Source organism: Balaenoptera physalus (assembly GCF_965194825.1).
Source record: "Balaenoptera physalus genome assembly, chromosome: X".
Lineage (NCBI taxonomy): Eukaryota > Metazoa > Chordata > Mammalia > Artiodactyla > Balaenopteridae > Balaenoptera > Balaenoptera physalus.
Window position 1 is genome coordinate 60,897,216 of NC_138903.1, and position 21,274 is coordinate 60,918,489.

The following is a 21,274-nucleotide window of genomic DNA, read 5'->3' on the forward strand; positions in this document are numbered from 1 at the left end:
GAACATCGGGCTGGAGTGTTAAGGGTTTTGCATAACAGGCCACAGATTTTGGGATTTATTCTGCTGGCAATGAGAAGTCACTGCAACTTTTTGAGAAGGAAAGTTATATGATGAAACTGGAGTTTTAATAAGATTGAAATGCCAGTGGTGTTTAGAACAGACGTGAGTGTGAGAAAACACATACAGCGAGAACTGTTTAAATGGACTTGTAAGAGACGAAGAATGAAGTGGATGAGGGTCAGAAATAGAATAGTGACAATGGAAATGGAAAGATGTAAGAAACACTCTAAAGGAAGAATCAGTAGAACTTGGTAACTGATTTGATATGGGGAATGGAAGATAGGTCAATTAAAAATGGCTCTGAAGTACACAGTTTGAGTGGCTGAGAGAATGCTGATACCACTGAAAGAAGAAACTGGAAGGAAATGTTTCTGGGGATAAAGGATCAACTTCTATTTTAATCATGTTGAGATTGAGGTAACTTTGGTGATATCGTGTGGGCTGTTGCAGGTATGGACTGGAACTCAGGTAATAGTTGAAAAATGTCAATCCACTTAAGGGACAGAGTATAGAATATGGAATATGGAGAAGGCAAGAGGAGAGAATATTGGAAATGTTCATAGTTGGGTGGCCAGAGGGAAAAGATAACACAGCAGAGTGATGAGAAAATAAAGGACAAAAGAAAAGACAATTTCAATAAGGAGGCAGTGGTCAATAATGAAGGCCAGGGTAGAGAAAGAGGCCATCAAATTTGTCTAGCAGGTGGTAATTAGTGGAGTACTGTGTGGCTAGCAGTAAAGACAGTGACGGAAAGAGTGGCTCAAGATGAGGACAGACAGGTACGCAGGACCTTGTAGGCCACGTTTAGGATTTTGGTTTTTAAGAGCAATGAGAAACTACTGAAGAAGATTAAGCAAGGTCACATATATTCGAAAATTTAAAAGATCACTCTGGTTGCTGGATGGAGAAATGAAGAAAGCAAGAGATGCAAGAAGACCAGCTAAAAGGTTCCTGCAGTAGCTGAGGTAAGAGATGATATAACCTGAACTAGGTTGGTGATGGTGGAAGATGGGAAAAAGTAAATGAATATACGATATTTAGGAGGCAGAACTGACCGGACTTAGTGATAGATTAGAAATGCGAGTGAGGGAGGAATTGAGGATGACTCCGAGATGTTTGGCTTGGGCAACCGGAGGAATGATGGTGCCATTCAATGAGTTAGGGAACTGGAGGAGTTTTATTTTCATTTGCGTTAGCTACTCTCATGTCCAGCACTGCTCAGGAGAATCATTCATCTTCAATGAAGAAATGCAACCGTGCAGCTACTCACCCCAGTGCAACACGGGCTTGCCTGTGGTAACATACAAATCAACGCCAGCAAGCAGAGATGTTTGCGCTTATGATTTTCTGGGGCTCATATCTGAAGCCAGTTTTCTCTGTCTTCAACATCTTAATAAACATGGCAGTCATATATATCTCTAACAAAACTGTACGTGTTTTGGAACACAAATGCTGTCTTTTTAGGCTCTCTTCAGGGTTCCTGAAGTGAATATTGTGTACATCAGCTTTACTGAGATATAATTCACATACCATACAATTTACCTACTTAAAAGTGTACAATTCAATGGGTTTTAGTAATTCACAGAGTTCTGCCACCATCACCACAGTCAACTGTAGAATATTTTCATCCCCAAAGGAAACCCCCATGCCCATTAGCAGTCACTCCCCATCTCCCCCAATAACCCCCATCTCTGTCTTTTATAGATTGGCCTATTCTGGACATTTCAGATAAATGTCCAGAGTCACACAGTATGTAGTCCTTTATGACTGGCATCTTTCACTTAGCATAATGTTTTCAAGGTCCATCCATGTTGTAGCATGTGTCAATACTTCATTCTTTGTTATGGCCAATTAATATTCCATTGTATGGAAATACCACATTTTGTTTATCCATTCATCAGCTGATAGACATTTGGGTTGCTCCCACTTTTGGCTGCTATAAACATTTGTGTACAAGTCTTTGTTTGGCATTTGTTTTCATTTCTTATGGGTATATACCTAGAAGTGAAATTGCTGGGTCATATGGTAACTTCATGTTTAACTTTCTAAGGAACTTAGCCAGACTGTTTTCCAAAGCAGCTGTACCACTGTACAGTAACACAGTGTATGAGGGCACCAATTTCTCCACATCCTTGTCAGTACTTGTTATTATCTGTCTTTTTGACTATAGTCATCTTAGTGGGTGTCAAGTGGTAGATCACTGTGTTTTGATTTGCCTATCTCTGATGACTAATGATGTCAAGAATCTTTCCATATGCTTACTGGTCATTTGAATATCTTCTTTGGAGAACTATCTACTCAGATCTTTGCCCATTAAAAAAAATTAGTTGTCTTTATATTATCGAGTTGTAAGAGCTCTTTATAGATTCTAAGTACAAGTTCTGTAACAAATATATGATTTCCAACATTTACTGCCACTCTGTGGGTTGTCTTTTCACTTCTTTGATGGTCCTTCACAGAAAAGTTTTAATTTTGCTGATATCTAATTAATTGATTTTTTATTTTATTGCTTGTGCTCTTGGTGTCATATCTAAGAAAACACTGTCTAACCCAGGGTTACAAAGATTTAAGCCTATACTTCTAAAAGTTTTATTATTTTAGCTTATATATAATTATAGTTTTATAATTTTAGCTCTTTCATTTAGGTCTTTGATCCATTTTGAGATAGGGGTCCAAACTTCATTCTTTTCCATGTGGTTACACACTTGTCCCAGAACCATTGTTAGAAAGACTACTTTTTCACATTGAATAGTCTTCACAATCTGGTCAAAAATCAACTGACCATAAAGGTGAGGGTTTGTTTCTGGACTCTTAATTCTATTTCACTGATCTCTATGTCTATCCTTATGTCAGTACCACACTGTCTTGATTACTATAGCTTTGTGGTAAGTTTTGAAATAGACAATGCAACAATAATAGTTTTAATTACTTCATATAATTTGATGTGTTTCAAAGAAGCTAAGAGAAGTAAAGATTGAAAGTATATATTTATAATTTGTTATATTAACTTTCTTATTTACCATTTCGGGTTCTTTTCCTTTCTTCCCATGGCTTAGAGTTATTCTCTAGTGTCATTCCTTATTCCCAAACTGGCTCCCACCTTCCTTCTTTGTGCTGTTATTTTTATATTACATTTTATATGATAAAAGCCCAACAAACAATTATATGTTTTATACATTTGCTTTTTAAATAGTACAAGAGAAGAAAGGAAAATATGCATTTATACTGTTGTATAATTACCTAATTACCAATGCTTTTTGTTTGTTTGTTAGTTTGGATTTGAATTATTATCTGCAGTCACTTGCTATCAACCTAAAGAACTTCCTTTAGTATTTCTTGCAGGCAGATCAGCTAGCAAGAAATTCTCAGTTTTTCTTTATCTGTTAATATCTTCATTTTTGTGAGATAATTTTTCTGATTATAGGATTCCTGGTTAGCTGTTATTTTTTTCCTATCGTTCTGAATATGCCACTGCTTTCTGGTCCCCACTGTTTCTGGTGAGAAGTCAACAGTTACTCTCATTGGGGTTCCTTTTTTTTTTTAACCATTTTTAAAAATTGAAGTATAGTTAATTTACAATGTTGTGTTAGTTTCAGATGTACAGCAAAGTGATTCAGATTCTTTTACATTATAAGTTATTACAAGATATTGAATACAGTAAGTCCCCTACATACGAATGAGTTCCATTCCAAGAGCACATTCCTAAGTCCAATTTGTTCATAAGTCCAACAAAGTTAACCTAGGTACCCAACTAACACAATCAGCTATATAGTACTGTACTATTATAGGTTTATAATACTTTTCACACAAATAATACATAAAAAACAAACACACAAAATAAAGAGAACATTTTTAATCTTACAGTACAGTACCTTGCAAAGTACAGTAGTACAGTACAACAGCTGGCATACAGGGGTTGGCATCGAGTGAACAGGCAAGAAGAGTTACTGACTGGAGGAGGGAGAGGAGGTGGGAGATGGCAGAGCTGAAGGATCATCAGCAGTAGGAGACGGAGGGCAAGCTACAATTTCACTCACGCCTTACATGACTGGACATGCAAATGCACGTTTGCATCTTTGGAAGTTTGCAACTTGGAGGTTCGTATGTAGGGGACTTACTGTATAGTTCCCTGTGCTATACAGTAGGTCCTTGTTGTTTATCTATTTCATACCTAGTAGTGTGTATTTGTTAATCCCAAGCTCCTAATTTATCTCCCCCCATCCTCCGCTATCCACTTTGGTAATCATAAGTTTGTTTTCTAGGTCTGTGAGTTTATCTCTGTTTTGTAAATAAGTTCATTTGTATCATTTTTTTAGATTCTACATGTAAGTGATAACATAACATTTGTCTTTCTCTATCTGACTTACTTCACTTAATATGATAATCTCTAGGTCCATCCATGTTGCTGCAAATGGCATTATTTCATTTTTTCTTATAGCTGAGTAATATTCCATTGTGTGTGTATAGGTATGCAAATATATATTACACACACCCACACAAACACACCATATCTTCTTTATCCATTCATCTGTTGTTGAACATTTGGGTTGCTTCCCTTTCTTGGCTATTGTAAATAGTGCTGCTATGAATACTGGGGTGCATGTATCTTTTCAAATTAGAATTTTCTCCAGATATATGCCTGGGAGTAGGACTGCTGGATGATATGGTAACTTTTAGTTTTTTAAGGAACCCCCATACTGTTTTCCACAGTGGCTGCACCAATGTACATTCCCACCAACAGTGTAGGAGGTTTCCATGTTCTCCATACCCTCTCCTGCATTTATTATTTGTAGACTTTTTAATGATGGCCATTCTGACTGGTGTGCGTTGATACCTTGTTGTAGTTTTGATTTGCATTTTTTCCAATATTCAGTGATGTTGAGCATCTTTTCTTTTTTTTTGCTTAATAAATATTTTGAATGATTTAATGCATGAATATGGAGGAATGAATATACAAGAAAGATGACATTTTAATAAAGAAAAATGTGAAGAGACTGAAAAGAAAAACACACTAAAATAGCTATAAGTAGAATATATTACCCTATTGAAAGACAATGACTTTTATATTAATAGAAAAAAGTTCACATCTATTGTTTCCAAGACATGGCTCTTCAGACAAAATTGGAAAAGCAGTGTTGTAAATATAGGATAGGCCTGCTATCCCATGCCATGAAAATCAACAGAAAAGAGAAAACGTTAACTGGGAGAAAAGAATGTTATTTTTTTTCTTTTTTTTTATATACAGCAGGTTCTTAATTAGTCATCAATTTTATACACATCAGTATATACATGTCAATCCCAATCGCCCAATTCATCACACCACCACCCCCACACCCTCACGGCTTTCCCCCTTTGGTGTCCATACGTTTGTTCTCTACATCTGTGTCTCAACTTCTGCCCTGAAAACTGGCTCATCTGTACCATTTTTCTAGGTTCCACATATATGCGTTAACATACGATATTTGTTTTCCTCTTTCTGACTTACTTCACTCTGTATGACAGTCTCTAGATCCATCCACGTCTCAACAAATGACCCAATTTCGTTCCTTTTTATGGCTGAGTAATATTCCATTGTATATATGTACCACAACTTCTTTATCCATTCGTCTGTCGATGGGCATTTAGGTTGCTTCCATGACCTGGCTATTGTAAATAGTGCTGCAATGAACATTGGGGTGCATGTGTCTTTTTGAATTGTGGTTTTCTCTGGGTATATGCCCAGTAGTGGGATTGCTGGATCATATGGTAATTCTATTTTTAGATTTTTAAGGAACCTCCATACTGTTCTCCATAGTGGCTGTATCAGTTTACATTCCCACCAACAGTGCAAGAGGTTTCCCTTTTCTCCACACCCTCTCCAGCATTTGTTGTTTGTAGATTTTCTGATGATGCCCATTCTAACTGGTGTGAGGTGAAACCTCACTGTAGTTTTGATTTGCATTTCTCTAATAATTAGTGATGCTGAGCAGCTTTTCATGTGCTTCTTGGGCATCTGTATGTCTTCCTTGGAGAAATGTCTATTTAGGTCTTCTGCCCATTTTTGGATTGGGTTGTTTGTTTTTTTAGTATCAAGCTGCATGAGCTGTTTATATATTTTGGAGACTAATCCTTTGTCCGTTGATTCGTTTGCAAATATTTTCTCCCATTCTGAGGGTTGTCTTTTCGTGGCTGACAACATTTTGCAGTCATATCCTAACTTGCTGGTGACAGAGCTGGCAGGTGTCATTTTTGGTGCCCTCCCTCTAGCCTGATTACACCATTGGGCATGCTCTGCACAGCCTGCAAAACAGCCTGACTGGGTGAGCACCCTGAGCACCCACCCACTTCACACAACAGCTTCATCACACCTGGGCTAGGTGAGAGCACTACCCCCCCACCTGCCTAAGTGCAGCAGTTGTGATGCAATCAGACCCGGCAGGTACCCTGTGTACTGTCCACCTGTGCAGCAATCTCACCACAACTGGGCCACGAGAGCACCCTGAGTCCACCCCCATGCCATGCAATTGTTCTGAAACCAGGCCAGGCATGTGCCTCATCCCCAACCTTCCATGAAACAGCTATGCTACAACCAAGGGGGTGAGCACACACACCTTGCCTCACTCTCCCCATTAGCAGCTATGGCCCCACAAGGGACACCTCTTGAGTGTCTGGCTCTGATGTCCAGGGGAGAATGTGTTTCCAGGCCCCATGGATCATCTGCTACACTAGAACCCTCCTTCAAGACCAGGGGAGGTAGCTGTTTCGCCTAATATATATAGACAAACACAGAGTCAGACAAAATGAAGAGACAGAAGAGTATGTTCCAAACCTAAGAACAAATCCCCAGAAAAAAGACCTTAATGAAATGGACATAAACAACCTGCCTTATAAAGTGTTCAAAGTAATGGTCACAAAGATGCTCATCAAACTTGGGAGGATACTGGAAGAGAAAATATAAGAAAGAACCAAACAGAAGTAATAACTGAGCTAAAAAATACACTTGAGGGGTTTAACAGCAGACTGGATGAAGTAGAAGAACAAATTAGTGAGCTGGAAGATAAAGCAATAGAAATCACTCAGAGCAGCAAAATGAAAAAAGAATTTTAAAAAAGTGAAGATATTTTAAGGGACCTCTTGGACAACATCAAGAGTATTAATATGAACATCAAAGGGGTCCCAGAAGGAGAAGAGAGAGAAGAAGGGCTGGAAAAATTATTTGAAGAAATAATGGCTGAAAACACCCTCCATCTGGGGAAGGAAACAGACATCCAGGTCCAGGAAACCCAGAGAGTTCCAAATAAGATGAACCCAAAGAAAAACACACCAAGATATATTATACTTAAAATGGTAAAAGTTAAGGATAAAGAGAGAACCTTAAAAGCAGCAAGAGAAAAACAACTTATTACATACAAGGGAAACCACATAAGACTATCAGCAGATATTTCAGCAGAAAACTTACAGGTTAGAAGAGAGTGGCATGACATATTCAAAGTGCTGAAAGGAAAAAACTTCCAACCATGAATTCTCTACCCAGCAAGGTTATCACTCAGAATTGAAGGAGTGATTAAGAGTCTTCCAGATAAGCAAAATCTTTAACTCCTTTAGGAGTTCATACCACTAAGAAGGCCTTACAGGAAATGTTAAAGGGATTCTCTACGCTGAAAAAAAGGCAGTAATTAATAATAAGAAAACAGGGACTTCCCTGGTGGCACAGTGGTTAAGAATCCGCCTGCCAATGCAGGGGACACAGGTTCAAGCCCTGGTCTGGGAAGATCCCACATGCTGCGGAGCAACTAAGCCTGTGTGCCACAACTACTGAGCCTGCGCTCTAGAGCCTGTGAGCCACAACTACTGAAGCCTGTGCGCCTAGAGCCCGTGCTCCGCAACAAGAGAAGCCACCACAATGAGAAGCCCATGCACTGCAATGAAGAGTAGCCCCCGCTCACTGCAACTAGACAAAAGCCCACAGCAACGAAGACCCAATGCAGCCATAAATAAATAAATAAATAAATAAATGTATTAAAAAAAAAAAGATGGGCAGAGGACCTGAGTAGACATTTTTCCCAAGAATACATAGAGATGTCCAAGAGGCACATACATGAAGTGATGCTCAACATCATTAATTATTAGAGAAATGAAAATCAAAATCACAATGAGGTACCACCTCACACCTGTTAGAATGGTTATTTTCAAAAAGACAAATAAGTGTTGAAGAGCACGTGGAGAAAGGAAGACCCTCGTGCACTGCTGTTTGGAATGTAAATTGGTACAGCCACTATGGAAAACATTATGGAGATTCTTTTAAAAATTTAGACTAGGACTACCATATTATCCAACTATTCCACTTTTGGGTATTTATCCAAAGAATATGAAACACTAATTCAAAAAGATATATGCACCCCTATGTTCACTGCAGCATTATTTATAATAGCTGAGATATGGGGAAATCTAAGTGTCCATGGATGGATAAATGGATAAAGATGTGGCATATATGTGTATGTGTGTCTGTGTGTACACACACACACACACACAATGGAATGCTACTCAGTCATAAAAATGAATAAATCTTGCCATTTGTGACAACATGGATTGAGGGCATTATGCTAAATGAGTCTGAAGAAAAAAGATAAATAGGCTATGATTTCACTCATATGTAGAATCTAAAAAACAAAAACAAAACAAATGAAAAACAAAACAAATTGAAAACAAACTCATAGATACAGAGACTAGATTGGTGTTTACCAGAGGGGAAGAATGCTGGGGATTGGGCAAAAGTGGTAAAGGGAGCCAATTATGTGGTGACAGATGGTAACTAGACTTTTTGGGGTGATCACTTTGTACTGTATACCAATGTTGAATTATAATGTTGTACACCTGAAACTTTTAATATAATTAAAAAAGAGAGAACATTAAAAAAGAGAGATTGGCAAAGTGGATTAAAAATGTGTTGTCTATATGCTGGCTACAAGAAAGTTCCTTCAAATATAACATTATAGGCAGGTTGAAAGTAAAAGGATGGAAATAGGTATATTATATAAACAGTAATCAAAGGATAGCAAGAGTGGCAATATTATATTAGTTATTGTAGATTTCAGAGCAAAGAAAATTACTTGAGACATAGAGGAACATTATACAATGATAAAAGGTGAAATCCACAAAGAAGACATAGCAATCATAAATGTGTATGCATCCAATAACAGAGTTACAAAATATGAAGCAAAAACCAATAGGAGTGAGAAGGGCTAGATAACTCCACAGTTATAGTTGAAGATTTCAATATGCCTGCTCAACAAATAATAGAACAATTAGCCAGAAAATAAGGAAAAGTATACAAGAACTTGGCAACACCATGAACCAGTGAGATCTAATCAACATTTATAGACTACTCCTCCCAACAACAGCAGAATACACATTCTTTTCAAGTGCCCATGGAACATTTACTAAGATCATATCCTGGGCCATAAAATAAATCTCAAAAAGTTTAAATAACTGAAATTATACAAGTTGTGTTCTCTGACCACAATGGAATAAAACTAGAATTCAATAACAGAAAGATAATAGGAAAATCTCTAAACACTTAGAAACTAAACAATACACTTCGAAGTAATCTATGGGTCAAAGAGGAAGTCTCAAAGGAAATAAAAAAAATACATTGAAGTAAATGAAAATGAAAATACAATATAGCAAAATTTGTGGGCTACAGCTAAAGCAGCTCAGTGAGGGAAATTTACAGCACTAAATGCATACATTAGAAAAGAGGAAAGGTCTCAATAATTTAAGTTCCCATCTCAAGAACCTAGAAAAGAAGAGCAAACTAAATGCAAAGCAAGCAGAAAGAAGTAAATAATAAAGGGCAGAAATCAACAACACTGAAAACACAAAGGCAATAGAGAAAATCAATGGAGGAGATGGTTCTTTGAAAAGGTGGATACAATTTACTAACTCTTGGCAAGAATGACAGAGAGAAAAAAAGGGAAGATGTAGATTATCAATATCAGGAATAAAACAGTAGATATCACTACAGACCCTGCACACATCAAAAGAATAATAAGGGAATAATAATACAAATAACTCTATACACATAAATTTGACAACTTAGGGGACTTCCCTGGTGGTGCAGTGGTTAAGAATCCACTTGCCAATGCAGGGGGCACGGGTTCAAGCTCTGGTCCAGGAAGATGCCACATGCCATGGAGCAACTAAGCCTGTGCACCGCAACTACTGAGCCTGCCTTCTATAGAGCCTGCATGCCACAACTACTGAAGCCCATGTGCCTAGAGCCCACGCTCTGCAACAAGAGAAGTCACCACAGTAAGAAGCCCGTGCACTGCAACGAAGAGTAGCCCCTACTTGCTGCAACTAGAGAAAGCCCGCATGAAGCAATAAAGACCCAATGCAGACAAAAATAAATAAATAAAATAAATTTTAAAAAATAAAATAAAATGCTGATGTTGTCAGCCTTGGTCATACTAATTTATATATAAAAAAATTTTGACAACTTAGATGAAACGGGTCACTTCACTGAAAAACACAAATTACCACAAATCACCCAATATAAAATAGATAATGTGAACAGTCTATAACTATTAAGGAAATAGAATATGTAGTTTTAAACTCTTGAAAAAAATCTCCAGGCCCAGTTACACTGCAGAATTCTACCAAACATTTAGAAAAGAACTGACATAAATTCTATACAATCTTTTCCAAAAATATGAGGAAACATGCTGCAATTCATTTTATGAATCTAGTATTACCCTGATACCAAAACCAAAGACTGTACAGAAAAAAAACTACTGACCAATATCCCACATGAATATAGATAAAAAATCTTTAACAATATGCTAGCAAACAGAGTTCAGCAATATATAAAAAGAATTATGGGAGGGAGGGAGACGCAAGAGAGAAGAGAGAAGAGATATGGGAACATATGTATATGTATAACTGATTCACTTTGTTATAAAGCAGCAACTAACACACCATTGTAAAGCAATTATACTCCAATAAAAATGTTAAGAAAAAAAAAAGAATTATACACTATGACCATGTGGGATTTATTTTAACGATGCAAGGCTGGTTCAGTATTTGAAATCAATCAATGTAATCCCCCATATTAACAGGTTAAAGAAGAAAAATCACATGATCATATCAATTGATGCAGGAAAAGCATGTGACAAAATTCAATACTCATTCATGAAACTCTCAGAAAAAAGGAATAGTGGGAACTTCCTCAACTTGATAAAGAGCTTCTACAAAAATCCTATGGCTAACATTATACTTAATGGTGAAAGACTGAATGTTTTCCCCCTAAGAGAGTGAACAAGGCAAGAATATCCACTCTCATTACTCTTAACTAACATGGTGCTTGAAAGTTCTAGTCTGCGCAGTAAGGCAAGAAAAGGAAAGAGAAGGCATATAGATTGGAAAGGAAGAAATAAAACTGTCCCTATTTGCAGATGACATGGTAGTTTACATAGGAAATCCTAAGGAATCTTCAAAGAAAATTCCTGAAATGAGTGAGTTCAGCAAGGTTGTGGGATACAAAATAAACACAGAAATATCAACTGCATTTCTTCATACTAGAAATTAACACAGGACACCACTTACAATCACTCAAAAAAAAAAACCCACAGCACTTACATATAAATCTAACAATACATGTACAGGATTTGTATGCTGAAAACTACATAATGCTGATGAAAGAAATAAAAAATCTAAATAAATGAAGAGACATACCCTGTTCATGGACTGGAAGATTTGATATAATAAAGATGTCAATTTTTTTTTAAATTGAGATATAATTAAAGATGTCAATTCTTGATATACAGTGTACTAGGTTCGATGGAGTCCTCCCCCAAAATTCATGTCCTTCCTGGTACTTCATCATGTGACCGTATTTGGAAATAGGGTCACTGCAGATGTAACTAAGTTAAGATGAGATCATACTGAAGTAGAGTGGACCCTTAATCCAATAATGGCTGTGTACTTATAAGAAAAAGAGAAAGACAGAGGGAGAATGCCATGTGGTGACACAGACTGGAGTTATGAATCTATAAGCCAAGGAATGCCAAGGTTTGCCAACAACCACAAAAAGACAGGAAGAGGCAAAGAAGGATCCTTCCCATAGAGCCTTCAGAAAGAGTATGGCCTACTGACACCTTGATTTCAGACTTCTAGCCTCCAGAACTGTGAGAGAATAAATTTCTCTTGTTATATGTCACCCAGTTTGTGCTAATTTGTTATCACAGTTCTAGGAAACAAATACAGTTTAATGCAATTCCTATCAAAATCCCAGGAGGAATTTTTGTAGATTTAGACAAGATTATTCTAAAATGAATATAGAAAGGCAAAGGAACTAGACAGCTAATAACAATAAAGTGGGTACAATCACTCTACTTGCTTTTAAGACATTGTGTAGCTATAGTAATCAGGTACTGGCAGAGGGATTGACACATAGAGAAAATAGAGAACCCAGTAAGAGACTCACACAAATATGCCCAACTGATTTTCTGTCAAAAAGTACAAAAGCAATTTAACGGAGGAAAGACAGCCTTGTCAACAAATGGTGCTAGAGCAACTAGATATCATAGCAAAAATGAACCTCAACCTAAATCTCACACCTCATACAAAAATTAACTTAAAATGTATTATGAACTTAAATGTAAAATATAAAACTATAAAACTTAAAAAAAGAGGAGAAAATCTTTGGGATATAGGGCTAGGCAAAAAGTGTACTAGATACCCACTTGAGCCTCTCCCTTGAACTGAAATTTCTAGCAAGAGCAGGTAAATAAGACGTGTGTTCTGGTGGAAAGAGCCCTGGGACTGAGGTCAGACGGTTCTAGTTCTGATTTTCATTCGTTAGCCATATGAACTTAGGCAAATTGGTAACTTGACTTTTTTGAATCTTAAAAATTTCCTCATTTGTATATCAAGGATAATACCAGCATTGCCTACTTCATAGAATTACTGGGGGGCAGGCTGTCAAATGAAATAATGGATGTAAGAATGCTTTGTAAAATGTAAAGTATGATAGTGTGGGCTTGAGGTTTTATATTTGTGCAATAGCTATTTTGCCACCGTATGGAGGCACTTGATAAAGGTTATCTGCTTAATAAATAATGAATGAGTGACTGGTCATCAGAAAAGTCAAAAAAGGGCAAATATTTTTCCAAGTATTTAAAACAAAAGGGATGCATAGCACATTCAATCAAACAGTAAAAAGCAACATATACTATGTAAAGAACCAAGAGGGCTATTAAATTAATCTCTGTATAGAAAAGCTAACTATCCCATCATGTTTCAGGGAATTAGCAATAATGGATGGGAGGCTGGTCAAAAAAGTAAAAAAATATTAACCTCTCTAATAGGCAACCCAAGATTCGGAGAGATGGAACAGTAATACATTCGATAGAATAAAAGTGGCAAAAACAAAATGCTCAGAGCAGTTTTGGCCTTATATAGCGACTATGGAAATTGATCAATTTGAATTTATAGTACAATTTAATTTTAGTTTGTATTTGTTACTATGGCAAACACATCTGAAGGTCCAGATGAGGCTCATGGCTTAGAAATTTAATTTTCTCTTCTTCCCCAAAGAAAATTAAGATGAGGGGAAAAAAAAGATGTACATATCTCCAAAATGTTCAATGCTAAAGTTTTTTTTTTTAAACTTAAATTTACACAGGCCATAATTACATAGCTCCAGAATTCTGGGTTTCTGTAAGATGATGCTAGTTTGTACCAGGTTGTCACCCTGCTATATTGTTCCACCATCTGTTGTGATTTGCAGACATTTGTATATGAAGAAGCAGTTGGGCAAGTCAGGAGCCTTGGATATTAACATGGACTCAGATAATGACTTTTGTGTGACTTTAAGCAAGCCATTTGACCTTCTTAATATTTTATAGCTCCCTTATAATAACAATACTACCTTACCTGTGTATGAGTTGTTAAAGTTCACAACACATATTATTATTTTAATTGATCCTTAAAACCTCAGTGTGGGAGTCAGAAAGGGTATTATTTCCATTTTACAAATGAGAAAACTGAAGTCAAACAGCAGAGGAGGAATATCCATATGCAAAAACAAACAAGTGAGAAACCATTTAGACCCTTACCTCATACACCATAAACAAAAATTAACTCAAAATGAATCACAGACCTATATGTAAGAAATAAAAGTATAAAAGCTACAAGAAAACATAGAAGAAAAACTTTGTAAATTTGGAATAGGCAAAGACTTCTTATCGTGACTAAAAACATGATCCATAAAAGAAAAAATAATATATTGGTCTTCATCAAAATTCAGAATATTTGCTTTTTAAATGCTGCCATTAAGAAAATGAAAAGACAAGCCAGAGACTGGGAGAAAATATTTACAAATAGTATATTTGATAAAGGATTTGTATCTAGAATACATAAAGAACACATAATTTACTGAGAATCCAACTTTAAAAATGGGAAAATAATTGAATAGATATCTTTCCAAAAAAGATAAACAAATTGTCAATAAGCACATGAAAAAATGATCAACAGTGTTAGCTATCAAGGAAATTCAAATCAAAACCACAATGAGCTACCATTACATACCCACTAGGATGGCTATAATAAAAAAGATGGACAATAACGAGTGTTAATAAGGATGTGGAGAAGTTGGAACCCTCATACACTGCTGGTAGGAATGTAAAAGGTGCAGCAACTTTGGAAAACAGATCGCAGTTCCTCAAAAAGTTAAATATAGAGTGTTACCATATGACCCATTAATTCATGTACTCAAGAAAATTGAAAACAAACCTTTGAAAACAAAGACTTAGACACAACTGTTCATAGCAGCATTATTTGTAATAGCCAAAAAGTGGAAACAAATAAAATGTTTATCAATTAGTGAGTGCATAAACAAAATGTGACATACTAATTCAACAGACTATAAAAATATTCTATTTATTCAGCAATAAAAAGGAATGAAATAGTGATACATGCTATAGCATGGGTGAACCTCAAAAACAGTAAGCTAAACTGAAAGAAACCAGACACAAGAGGTCACAAGTATGATTCCATTTATATGATGTGTCTAGAATGAGAAAATCTATAGAGATAGAAAGGAGATCAGTGGTTCCCTGGGCCTGAAAATGGGAGCAGGGATTGACTGCAAATGGGCAATGGGAAAATTTTGGGGGTAATGAAAATATTCTAAAACTGGATTATGGTGACAGCTGCATAACCATACATTTACTAAAAATCACTGAATTATATAGATATAATAGGTGAATATTACGGTATATAAGTTACATCTTAATAAAGCTAATTTAAAAATTACTGAATAAACCTGCACTGAAAAGAAAAAAAAGCAGCAGAGGAGGGACTAAAACACAGGTCTTCATTGTTCCTTCTACTCTATTACCTGTCTCAGAAGTGGCAGGAATAATAATAAACTTTTTCAAAGGGTTAGTCTCATCACAGGGAAATAATAATTCTACCAGGTTTTGAAAATACAAAGTAATTAAAAATGCCAGATGGTACTGCTACTTTGACCTAATCCATAGTATACTTGTATTAGAAATTTTCTACTTTTAACTATTTACATTTCACAAACCCAGGGAAATTTTATAGTGTGTAACCACATTTTAATACAAATTTATTTACATTAAAACTCATATCGAAAGCATTATTCTATGTAATTTCTAATACATAAGATAATTTAATTCTTTAAAATTAGCTTAAAAGTTTAATATCATTGTTTGACTTACAGTGTGTCTAATAAGGCTCAGAGCATCTTCAAAATAGCCCCAAACTTCTTCCAGGGGACAGAGCTCTTTATTCACCACCCCATCTGGCACTAAGAGGTCAATCAAGCTGTGCATACATTTGCTGAAAATCAAAAAGAGAAAACGCATCCCATAAGGAAAGAAATCATTGACTTCATGGCTAAGATAAGTAAAATCTGGATCTCATCCCAGACTAAGAGCTTCAAAACACTTCTGTTCTTCCTTCAATTTTATCTGGCCTCCAAGCTCAGAAGACAGATTTTTGAAGATATAAAAGGGGCTGACCAATCCTTCCTTTTATTATGCCTACGGTTGTCTTTCACTTTTTTTTTTTTTTTTTTAGTTTCCTAAACTAAGGAGTTGTATCTGTTTACTATATTTTATGAGCTGGTTTAATCTACAGATACTTTAAAGCATCTCGTTACATCCTCAAATGGGGAAGGGAATTGGGATTTAAATTGGGAGTAATTCCAGGAGAGCTCTCTCATGTCTCAGAAAAGGAAGACTGTAATGAAGTTTTCCAGAGAAAAATCACACAATATCTATTTTTCCCCCATGTCTAGGCGTAGAGAACATAAAATCTTCAATAAATACTATTTTATATTATGTACAGCACTTACTGGTCCTTAAAGAAAGGTGCTTAGAAAAAAATATATGAGGCAAATGTAGCAAAATGTTAACATCTGTTAAATTTGAGTGGTGGATACACTGGTGTTTGTTATATTAATCTCTGTACTTTTCTGTATATTTGGCATATTCAGTAATGAAAGAAAGAAAGGTACTTAATTAGTAATTTTATTATATACACAGACTCACACAAAAAAGCAACTTTCTCCTTCTTTTCTCCTTTGGGAAAACCAGACTCCTTCACCTTGCCTCGGTCTATCACACAACTCTAAATATGGAGCTGTTCTGAGGGCTTTTTAGTCCAGGAGTTACAGGAGTGGCCCAATCATCTTTTGAGTCAGTTGAGTATGATTGATGACTTATGGGACATTGACTATAGCACTTTTGGCTATCAAAAGCTAGGATTCAGTGTTGAATTATATTTACTAACCTGTATCTCAAAACATCAATTGATTCTTTCTTTTTGTGGAGAAATACAGCCTTTTTCAAGGCCTTTAGAGCGATAGAAGGATAGTGTGCAGGCATTTCCATTGCTAATGCTACAGGAAGGGAAGCAAAAAGATTGTGAATACCATAATCTCATCTATCACAGTTTTCATCCCACGTTACAACTGACTTTCTCTAATGAAGCTGACCTGAGACAGATGCCAAGAACAAATAAACAAACACAAAAACCCAAAAATGAATTTTATAAAACGATGAATCCATGGCTTTCAGAGATAGCTTCTACTTTCTGGGCAGAGTAACATGGTAGGATCACCAGGTTATATTTTTTCTTCAGCAAACATCAACAGAGAACCTACTGTTTCTGTGAGCCTGCGCATAGTCATACAGGTGAAGCAATAATCTTAGGAACCAAAGTGAAGGAGGGGCACACTAAGAAGGAAACAGAAAGCAGATAAGTAAAAGGGTACTAACCAAAAACAGATTTATACTAAATATACTGTTTCTGCCTACTATTAAAAACAGGAAACACTTGACATAAGAGTAAGTATCAGAGATAAAACCCCTAAAACTTCTAGACGCATCTACCAGGCCTCTAGAATTGGAGTTCCATTATACAAGGAACAGTGGTCACCTTCACATGTCTATAAAGTATACGCCACCAGCTCCACGTCTCTAGAAATTCTGTCTTGGCGAGACAAGGAAAGGCAAATGTGACTCTTGTGCACTTGGGGCTACCTAATACCTTTATTAGCCACACATAGGTTCCTGAGGAGGGTGAAAGATATAAAGGGAACATAATGAGGCCATTTCTTGCAGTATATCCCCATAGAGGCTCTGAGCCCCCAAATACTACTTATAGCCCAATGACAAATTTGAGGTTGGCAACTGTGTTAAAAATATCACCAATATTTCTCTGTACACTTTCATAAACGGCTAAGAGTGTATCACTTTTGATTGGCGAAGCAGCTGATTGTCTATTTCTAACTAGCTGAGCAAAACTAACTTTCTGAAGTTTGAGCTACCTCTATTGTGTAGTTATATTATTCGATTCTACACATAAAATAAATATGAGCACCTATTATGGGCAATGCACTTTGCTAGGGTTTATAAGTACAACAAATACAAGTAATTATTGCTCATGACCCTAAAGAGCCTATAATCTCATATAAAGAAAAAGATAAATGCACAAATGATTATAATACAAAATAGTTCAAGAATGCCATTAGAGAAGGGGAAACAAAGTGCTATGAGGATACATTGCTTCCCACCTGGAGGAAAGAGAGAAGAGAGAGAAGAAAGAAAAAAGTAGTACGATTTAAATGGGTACCAGCCTTCCAAAAACATAAATATAGCTCTTACATGCGATTGTTTCCAATGTTCCACTTCCTAAATGAGGCAGTTCCCACACTGATTCCAGGAAGCTGTCCAGTAATGGGTCATTCATTTTGGCTTTAACTTCAAACTCATACAGCAGAAGCAATGTCTCACATGGATCACCTGAGAAGTCCCCTAAGAAAGAGGCAAAAATGCAACATTCTCTGTTATTACATTCTCTTCTATTCTAATCTCTCTTCTGGAGAGATTTTCCTATTGAGGAAAATTAATTTTACTTATAATTTGAAGGTTATCCCAGCTCCTGTAGACAGATCTTTTACATTTTAAAATCTATAAACTCACCAATACTTTCACACACTGAAATGCATTCACTGGAGTTGTCTACATTTCCTGAAATTATTACCATGATATTCCGAAATAGCCTGGAAAAGTCTTGTTGCTATCTATTCAAATACGTTTACCTGCCTTACTTTAATGACTGAGTTAACCAGAAAATACAGTGCAATATAAACCAACTGTGGTTTTATTTTAAACAAAGTTAGGGAAAGTTTCCAAACTGTTTCATTTAGTCAGTCAACAATATTTCTTGGTTATCGCCATGGGCAGAATCTTGTTATCAGGTGGCATCTACCATACTATGTGAGATGGTTTCAAATCACCCTTGTTAGACTGAACATTTTCAAAAGTTTGGAGGTATAGCATACATACAATAAACTGAGTGAAGTGCATTAATCTTAAACAAACAGGGTGATGAATTTTTATATATGTTCAAACCCATATAACCACTACCCAGATCATGATATAGAACACTTCCAACACTCGTGCTCCTTTCTAGTCAATACCACCTTTGCAGAGTTAACAACTATTTTGACTTCTATCACTATTAATGGGTATTTTTTGTTATTGAACTTCAGTGATAGCATGTAGAACTATAATCAACTTTTGAATATTGACCTGTATACTGTGACTTGCTTAACTCATTTATTAGTTCACATAACTTTTTTGTAGATTCTTTGGACTTTCTATATAGAGAATCATGTGTCCTCTGCAAATACAGATGATAGTTTTATTTGATCTTTTTCACTCTATATGTCTTTTCCCACTCTTTTGCTTGCCTTATTGCATTGGCTAGGACCACCAGGATCATGATGACCAGGAGTGGTGAGAGTAGACATCCTTGACTTGTTTATGTCCTTAGAGGGAAAGCATTCAGTCTTTCATCATTAAAAATGACATTAGCTGTAGGTTTCATTTTTGTGGATGGCCTTTATCAGCTTGAGGAACTCCCCTACTATTCCTGTTTAGCTGAGAGTTTCTATAATAAATGGATGTTGAGTCTTGTCACTTAATCTGTTGATATGGTGAATTAAATGATTGAGTTTACAATGCTGAACCCAGGATAAAATTTACTTGGTTATAATCTATTATCCTTTTCATGTTTTACTAAATTAAATTTGATAATATTTTGTTGAGGATTTCTGCATCTATTTTCATGAGGAATACTGGTCCATAGATTTCTTTGTTCATTTTTTGTCTAGTATTGATATCAAGGTAATACTGATCTTATAAAGTGAGCTGGGACGTGTGTCCTCCTCTACTTTCTGGAAGAGTTTATATGGAATTGGTATTACATCTTTAAATATTTGGTAGAATTCCCTAGTGGGGTTTTCTGTTAGGGGATTTTAAAGTATGAATTCAATGGGTATAGGACAATTCAGGTTATCTATTTCTTTTTGTGGGAGCTTTGGTAGTTTGACTTTCAAGGAATTTGTCAATCTCATCTAACCCTTCAAATTAATGGGCATAAATTTGTTCAGAATATTCCCTTGTTATCTTTTTTTTAATGTCTCTAGCATCTGTAGTGATGTCTACACTATCATTCTTGATATTGTTAATTGGTGTCTTGATCTGCCTGGCTAGAGTTTTCTCAACTGCACTGGTCTTTTCAAACAACAACAACAATACAGCTTTCGGTTTCATCAATTTTATCTATTATTTTCTGTTTTAAATCTTATTGACTTCTGCTCTTATATTATTCCTTTCATTCTGCTTGATTTGGTTCAATTTGCTAATTTTTTCCCTAAGGTGGAGGCTTATTTAAGATCTTTCTTTTTCTAACAGAGGCATTTATTTCTACAAAGTTTTGTCTAAACACTGCTTTAGCTGTATCCTCCAAATTTTTATATGCTGTGTTTTCATTTACTTCCATTCAAACTATTTCTAATTTCCCTTGCGAATTTCTCTTCGACCCATTTGATTATTTAAAAGTATATTTTTTAAATTGAAGTATAGTTGATTTACAATATTATATTAGTTTTCGGTATACAACATAGTGATTCAATATTTTTATAGCTTACACTCAAAGTTATTACAAAACAATGGCTATATTTCACTGTGCTGTACAATATATCCTTGTTGCTTATCTATTTTATACATAGTAGTTTGTATCTCTTTTTTTTTTTTTTTTCCAGATCAGGCCATTTTTATTGGTTGAATCAGTTCAGGCCCGCTAGGGTCCCCCTTGGGCTAGGGAGATTTTGGTCATGAGTGTTTGGGACGCATGCACACACGGGTAGATACTGGGATGCGTGGAGAGATGAGAGCACCTCTTCTGAAGCACTGGGTAGGAATGGAAAAAGCAGAATTCACATCAGGGCAATAACAGGCTGGAAGCTCCTGGCTCCACCTCTAAGCTGGCTTCAGGAATCCTTTCTCTTGACCATGGCCATCAGCACCAGGGCGCTGACCAGCACAGCATAGAGGGTGGCCTTCCCCAGCAGGATCTCATAGAGGATGGTGGCAGACAGGACCCCTTGCTGATAGGACACCGAGGTGAGGCCACAGTCTGCTCGGCCCCAGACCTCGGCACTGATGTTCTGGGTGACGGGTTTGGGCCCGTCCTGCTTCCACTCGTCCTCGTCCGAGACCCCGTGGAACCAGACTTGGCAGCAGAAGAGGTTGCGAGGGTTGTACCAGAAGGGGGCGGAGACCCTCAGCCGGCTGCTCAGACAGTAGCTGGAGTCACTGCGGCTGGGGTCCTCCTTGTGGGGCTGAGGGTCCGT

The 21,274-nt window shown here is 36.4% G+C and overlaps 1 protein-coding gene across 1 annotated transcript in view; it reads right to left on the bottom strand.

The window, feature by feature from the left end:
* Positions 1-21,274, bottom strand: part of TEX11 (testis expressed 11) — a 373,633-nt gene that overhangs the window by 3,682 nt on the left and 348,677 nt on the right. The window contains exons 26-28 of the mRNA XM_082445679.1: positions 18,237-18,386; positions 16,861-16,969; positions 15,786-15,906 (exon numbers count right to left, since the gene is read on the bottom strand). Of these exons, the coding sequence (XP_082301805.1) occupies positions 15,786-15,906; positions 16,861-16,969; positions 18,237-18,386 (380 nt within the window). The remainder of the gene's footprint in view (positions 1-15,785; positions 15,907-16,860; positions 16,970-18,236; positions 18,387-21,274) is intronic.